The sequence below is a fragment of the Osmerus eperlanus genome, chromosome 19 (assembly GCF_963692335.1).
Source record: "Osmerus eperlanus chromosome 19, fOsmEpe2.1, whole genome shotgun sequence".
Classification (NCBI taxonomy): domain Eukaryota; kingdom Metazoa; phylum Chordata; class Actinopteri; order Osmeriformes; family Osmeridae; genus Osmerus; species Osmerus eperlanus.
The window spans coordinates 5,495,635-5,502,743 of NC_085036.1; the positions used below are offsets into that span (position 1 = coordinate 5,495,635).

Genomic DNA, 7,109 nt, shown 5'->3' on the forward strand with positions numbered 1-7,109 from the left:
AAGTAAACGGCACGAACGAAAAGATGAACTGCAGTAGCCGTGTCGGGCGTGGTCTATAACCTGTTTATTACAGCTCGAGATGAATAGGGGTCATCTTTAGTTGTGGAAAGAACTTCCAATGGTGAAGTGGACATTGTATTTATGTTGTCAATAAAAGTATTATTGCACCAAGGCTATGCGTTGTAGCTGTCCTTTTATTCAATGTATTTATTGTAGGTCAACTGTAGCTATATTTCTATATTTTTCTATCATTTGGTGTAGGTCCTGTCATGTCTGAAATCTATCTAACCTCAAGAGATGGCAGAGGGCACCTTTCGATTTTGGGCGTTTTTAACAAGTTCCAATTAGTAACCAAGTAAATGTAACCTGCAAACGTAAACTGGAAACATCCAAATACGCGTGCATCATAGCCTTCCCCTTTCGGCCACATCAATATGGTTTATGCTGAGTGATTGTAAGCGAAACGCGCAGCAGTGTGCCTAGGCTACCACTAACCTCTGAAATGCCACAGCGCTGCGCGACGAGGCAACTTCACTCAAGACACTAGTCTACAGTCACCCCCTTCGTCCGCAGGTAAGAATAAGTACATTATCTGTCTCTAAGGTAGACAGGAACGTGGGTTACGCAGAATGTGTGCTTTGTTCAAAACGAAAGATGCGTCCTGATACTGCGGCCAGATGATAAACAAGTTCATAGGTGAAATGGAAACGAACCTTTCCTGATTATATCCTATTACAAGAGAATGTGATTCTTCGAGTTTGGATCATCCTAGTATCTAATGTCACGTGGATAAATAGAAAAGGACTACATGGGTGCATAAAGTTGTGCTTTATTATAAAGCTGAAATGCATGTAATGGAAAGTTTACCACTCGGTATTTGCACATTTTTCATTTAATCTGTATAGCCTCGCCCATATTGTTTGGTCACTTAAAGAGTAGCGTGCTATATGCCCCATTGCTCCTAATACTGTGTGTGGAATTGATGGCAGAATAGTGTACTAGTCACCCAGTGGCGCGTCCCACAACTTTATAAGAACGTCGATGCATGGTTCACATGAGAAAAAATCACAGCAGATGTGCAGCATTGTTGGTTAAGTGATATAGGCTATTTGTTTTCCCTTGGCAACACGTAAAATCAATTCTGAATTATTTGTAGCTACAGATCAGCTACGTTTATTTTCACTGCTGTATAGTACTATGTAGCCCTGTTATTTGCATGCACATTTTTGTTTTTTATTTAGGGACACATTTTGATCTGTAATGTGCCATTCTGGAAAACAAATTGATGATGTACTGGAGTTTTCCATAGTTGACATTGTTGTCATCAAAAAGGCACAATGTTCTTTGTTGCCATGTTAATCTAATTGAAATGCTAGGTGTATTTATATTTTATAAAGTTTAATGTATAGTATGATGGCTTCATCGGCCGTGACCTTCAGCTCTCACTGGAGCGGTTAGCAACCGAATGCGAAGCGGCTGGGATGGGAATCAACAAATCGAAGGCCATCGACCGGTAAAGGGTGGAGTGCAATCTCCGGGTCGGGGAGGAGATCTTGACCCAAGCGGAGGAGTTCAAGTATCTCGGGGTCTTGTTCACGAGTGAGGGAAGAATGGAGCACGAGATCTACAGGTGAATCGGTGTGGCGTCCGCAGTGATGCGGGCTCTGCATCGGTCCGTCGTGGTGAAGAAGGCGAATCTCTCTATTTACCAGTCGATCTACGTTCCCATCTTCACTTACGGTCACGAACTGTGGGTACTGACCGAAAGAACGAGATCGCGAATACATGCGGCCAAAATGAGTTTTCTCCGCAGGGTGTCCGGCCGGTCTGAAGAGGCCCGCGGGGAAGACCCAGGACACGCTAGGAGTGGGTGGTATACCGGTATGAACGCGAATACCGGTATTGCGTTGTGCCATGACATGGATTTTGCCATATCATGGATATCACGATATATTAATAAATGTATTAAGTAAAGTGTTTCTGTTTGGTATAAAATAAGTCAAGTGATAGGCCTACTGCCTAGTGGGCTAGTTCAAATTTGTATAGGCTATTTTACAAAAAAAAAACATGCAGCATGGACGCTGCACGCATCGTGCCAGCCAATAAAAGTCAACAAACAAGCTAGCGCAACTCCAGAGGAAGCAAACATTCATATGAGTAAACTGCTTTTGTTGGCAAGTGTAAGCAAGCGTTAATTATGTCTGAAACTAACGCCAGTGGGGTTGATTTGCCGGACGAAGAAGAATTGGTATAAAAAGGGGGCCTCTTCTGTCGTTTGGAAATGGTTTGGTTTCAAGTTATCCGACATCGACCAACAAACAGTAGCCTACTCCGTAAGTTGTGTCGTCGAATATTGCTAGCCGACGGTGGAAACACTAGCAATCTTTTTCACCACCTGAAAGCCATACATGCGCGAAAATGAATCTACCAGAATGCGTTTGACAAATCCAATGCGGTTGGTTAGAATAGTGACATTTTTATAGTAGGCCAACAGAATCGAGTATTCAGCCATGTAATAATTGTTTATAGCTAGAGCTAACTATAGCTAGTTTCTTGCGAGCCCATAAACGTAGGCTACTGTTGAACGCGTACGCTACTGAGAAGTCGCTGTTTCGTGGCAAACACTGCAAAATTTGCGACACACCGAAGTTACCCAATCCAAATCTGTCCGAGTGCGGTAGATTAGCCGCTGCGATGCGGATTCCATTGTCATTAAATTTTTAAGAATAACTAATATATCGTGATATATACGATACCGTCAGTGCTTACGAATTATACCGTGATAAACATTTTAGGCCATACCGCCCAGCCCTAGGACACGCTGGAGGAACTATGTCTCTCGGCTGGCCTGGGAACGCCTCGGGGTCCCCCAGGAAGAGCTGGTGGAAGTGGCCGGGGAGAGGGAAGTCTGGGCCTCCCTCCTTAGGTTGCTGCCCCCGCGACCTGACCCCCGGACAAGCGGCAGATGACGTCGACGACGAAAGTTTAACGTATTGTAACAGTATTTGTGTTTCAACCAGTAATCAGACATCCTTTTTAATTTCAGGGTGGTAGCGTGATGGGATGGCAATGATTGCACACCTCTGTGGCAAGATCCTGCCTTTCTCCCTTCTGGTCCTGCTCCTCTCTCTCCTTCTGCTTCTCCCCTCCGGTGAAGCTCAGCTTCCCCAGGATCCAAGGACCAGATCAGGGCTCCTTTTTACGCAGACCTCCTACAATGCCTCCATCTTTGAAAATTCTGCAGCAAGGAGCTACATCAAGAGTGAGCTCAAAATGGGAGTTGTTCTCGGGCCCTCTCGTGCCTCTATTGTCAAATACTCTGGAATCTGGATACGCAGATGGTCTTTTTCAGGCAGAGAAATTTGTTCTGGGAGACTTCTGTTTCCTGCGCATCCGGACAAATAGCGGCAGTGCAGTCATCTTGAATCGGGAGGTCCAGGACAACTACACACTGACGGTGAAGGCATCCGCCATGGGACGGCTGGAGGCCTGGGCCACTGTTTACATCAATGTCCTTGATATGAATGATCTCCGACCCCTGTTCTCTCCCACTTCCTATTCTATTGTTGTCGCTGAGAGCAGTGCCATGGGTGCAAGTGTGGGAATGGTGATGGCGACCGATGCAGATGTGGGTTCCAACGGTGAGTTCTACTACTTCTTCAAAGAAAGGGTGGAGCTTTTCTCCATCCACCCGACCAGCGGGGTCATCTCCCTCACAGGCAGGCCCAACATGGAGGAACGGAATCGCTTCGAACTGGAGGTGCAGGCTGTGGACCGTGGCATGAAGCTGTACGGTAACAACGGTGTGAGTAGCACGGCCAAACTGGTTCTCACTGTGGAACGTATCAACGAGTTTGCACCGGTTCTGAGTGTGGTGGCACTCAACCCCTCCTGGTTGGACATAGACCCCGTATATGCAGTTGTTACTGTGGAGGATCTAGATGAGGGTGTCGGTGGGGAGATAGAGTGGGTGTCCATCATCGCTGGTGAGCAGTTTGTTGTTGATCGGTCTCCTGTGAGTAATGACTACAAGGTGAAGACCTTAGAGCCAGTAGACTGGAATACATTTCCTTACGGCTCCAACCTGACCCTCCAAGCCAAAGACAGGGGCTCACCTCCAAAGGTTTCCAACACCCAGGTGGTTCGGCTGCAGGTGAGGACGCCAGAGCCGTTGAATATTCGATTTGAGAAGGAGGTCTATAGGGTCAAGATCAGTGAGATAGCACCCCCTGGCACCATAGTAGAGGTAGTAAAAATCTCCCCTGCTCCTCTCAACGTCAACTACAGCTTGAGCTCCTTCTCTGACTCACAGTATTTCACCATGAACTCACTGACTGGCATCATTAACACTGTGAGTCAGCTGACCACCATATCCCAGGAGTCTGTGCAAATGACGGTGTTGGAATCTTTCACTCAACTTGAAACCACGGTTCTTATCAGCATAGAGGACGCTAACGACAACACTCCCACGTTCCCCAGGCCCAGCTATGAGTTCTCTATCAACGAAAGCCTACCAGTGGGCACTGTCATCCTGGTGGTGTCAGCGGTGGACATCGACAAAGGGGAGAACGGTTGCATAGCCCACAGCATTGCTGGTCTGCATTCCATACCGTTCACCATAGATCAGGATACAGGGGAGCTAGACTTCGAGTCTTCGTCTGAGATGTACATGTTCTCCGTGCGTGCGTCTGACTGGGGCTCCCCGTACCGAAGGGAGAGCGAGGTGAACATCACGGTCCGTCTGCTGAACGTCAACGACAACAAGACGCTGTTCGAGAGGGACACGTGCCGAGGCATGATAGCGCGAGTCTTCCCCATTGGCCAACCCTTCCTTACCATGTCGGCCATAGACGTAGATGAGCTGGACCTGGTTAAGTACCAGATCATCTCAGGGAATGAATTGGACTATTTCAACCTGAATCCAGACTCTGGGGGCTTATCCTTGAGGAGATCATTGGCGTCTGCAAATCTGAAGAGCAACTTGTTCTCGTCATGCAGCGAGGCCCCTCACTGAGAGCGAATATAGACATGGTGAACGTACTCGACTCAGACTTTGAGCAGACAGCAGGGGGAAAACATGCACAAATAGGGGCTTACATGAGTAACGACGGGTTCACCTGTTGCCCGTTCTACTGTATCAGTGTACTGATCTCTGAGACCCAGTAAGGAGCGATTCTGTGCATTCTATGTTTGAACATGTCCAGCTACTGTATTTAAGCACGTCGTGAGAGACAGAGTCTTCACTCATGCTAATCATTTTGTCATGAACTGATGGTGTGATCCGAGCAGCTTGTCTAATAAACTAAGTCAACTCTTTTATATTGTCGTGCCTCCTTCCGGCCTGCCTTCTGACAGAGAATTCATCTAACAGCGACACAGGATTCAACGGGCGTATTCTGCACGCAATATCTGACGGCATCAAAGACAGCTGCTATGACATTGACATGGAGAGCGGCTTGATAACCGTGTTCCAGCCTCTGGACTGCGAGAGGACAGACCGCTACTTCCTGAACATCACTCTGTATGACCAGGGCCTTCCTCAAAAGTCCAGCTGGAGTCTGCTAACTAAAAACATCGAGGACACCAACGACAACAACCCACAATTCCCTCAGGAAATTCTCTATGGCTACACACGGTTGGTCGAGGCTGGGAAACAGACGATAGCTGCCTTAAAAAACCTGGTGACGTACTTGTGTAGGCCTATGCCATCCCTCCATCTTCTCTGTTCCCTCCCTCAGTCTCTCTTTCTTGGGTTTGAGTAAAATGTAGTAGATATTTCTCCCTCTCCTTCTCTGTCTCCATGTTTCTTTCCCCCTCTCAGGGTTTTGGGCAGGATTTTCCATCTGCATCGTGATCCAGATGACGTTTTTCATCATCCTCATCTTCAAACTCAACTGGCAAAAATTCACAGAGGAGGTACAGTACAGAGTGGATAGTGAAGATGCTCACCGCCAAGTGCACACAACCCTGTCACAGTCTCACCTAGTCATACAAGAATGTTTAACGTTGCCGGAACTTCGGAACAGGACAGTATACTTTGGGTAAAACGCATGACTGATCTGAACTCCAACACAGTCATTGTGCGTTGAGTGGGGTGGAGCCGGGGCTGTGGTATTTAAGACAGCCCTGATGTAATCATGAGTCACATAATGTCTCTGCAGGCCCAAGTGCGAGCTGGAAAGGGTAGGCTTGTCACAATTGTGCCGTCAAAGGCTCCTATTTTATTCCAGAGGGGTCAGAATATCCACGGCCCACTCTCAACTCTGACATGGTAAATGTGTACATCGATAGTTGTGTGAGAGGGAGAATGTGTTCGGTCTCCGTTTCAGTCTGGCCCCTGAAAGCCAGACTGAAACGGAGCTGTCCATGTCTCAGCTGCTGCTGCGGAGAGGCCTCACCCTGTTGGTGTTGCTGGTTATCCTGGCCACAGGGGTTGCTGTCCACCTGGCTTGCCCCCCTCCTGGGCCTTCCATGCAGAGCAGGAGTAACCTGACCTTACTGGACTGGGCCAACTACTCCTCCACCCCGACACCAGCCCCCTGGCTCGACCTGACCTTGCCCCACCTAACCCTCTGAGGTGCCGCACTGCAACCGGGGAGTGGGGGGAGGGATAGGTGGAGACTGGTGGAGGAACCGATGGAGGAAAAACAGACTTGGGAAGATTGTAGAGTTGCCTTCTCATTTAAACTCCCATATTACTCATTCGTGATTGGTTACTCACTGTTGCATTACATTTTCCCTGCTGCTGTCTTGGGGCAGGGGCGAGAGGGGGGGGGGGGGGGGAGTACAGTATCAGTCTGGTTCACTCTTCCGAACATTCTTGTTTCTTTCTCCTCCATCATGATTCTTTATCACAAACTAAGTTTAGCTTGAAACAAAACATTGATCTAATGAACTGTAAATGTCTCATCCAAGAATTAGTTTTGTATTTTACAAACTCGACATGTCAAATGTGAATTTGTACTTTGTAATACTGAGTGCACAGCTCTAGGTATTTCACTACTTTTAGGTGTACTCACAAAATGGTGAGGGCTGGCTTAGTCCAACCTCAAATCCGAAAAATAAGTGATTTTCCTAAACTGACCTAGATTATGAAGTCCAATGGTACA

General features: G+C 47.4%; 1 protein-coding gene across 1 annotated transcript; it reads left to right on the forward strand.

Moving 5' to 3' along the window:
* Positions 1 to 1,796: 1,796 nt before the first annotated feature.
* On the forward strand, positions 1,797 to 5,014 carry LOC134040007 (protocadherin Fat 3-like). Its single transcript, XM_062486226.1, is given in 3 exon segments — positions 1,797 to 1,881; positions 3,158 to 3,317; positions 3,319 to 5,014. Coding segments are annotated over 3 exon segments (1,941 nt in total).
* The last annotated feature ends 2,095 nt before the right edge of the window (positions 5,015 to 7,109 follow it).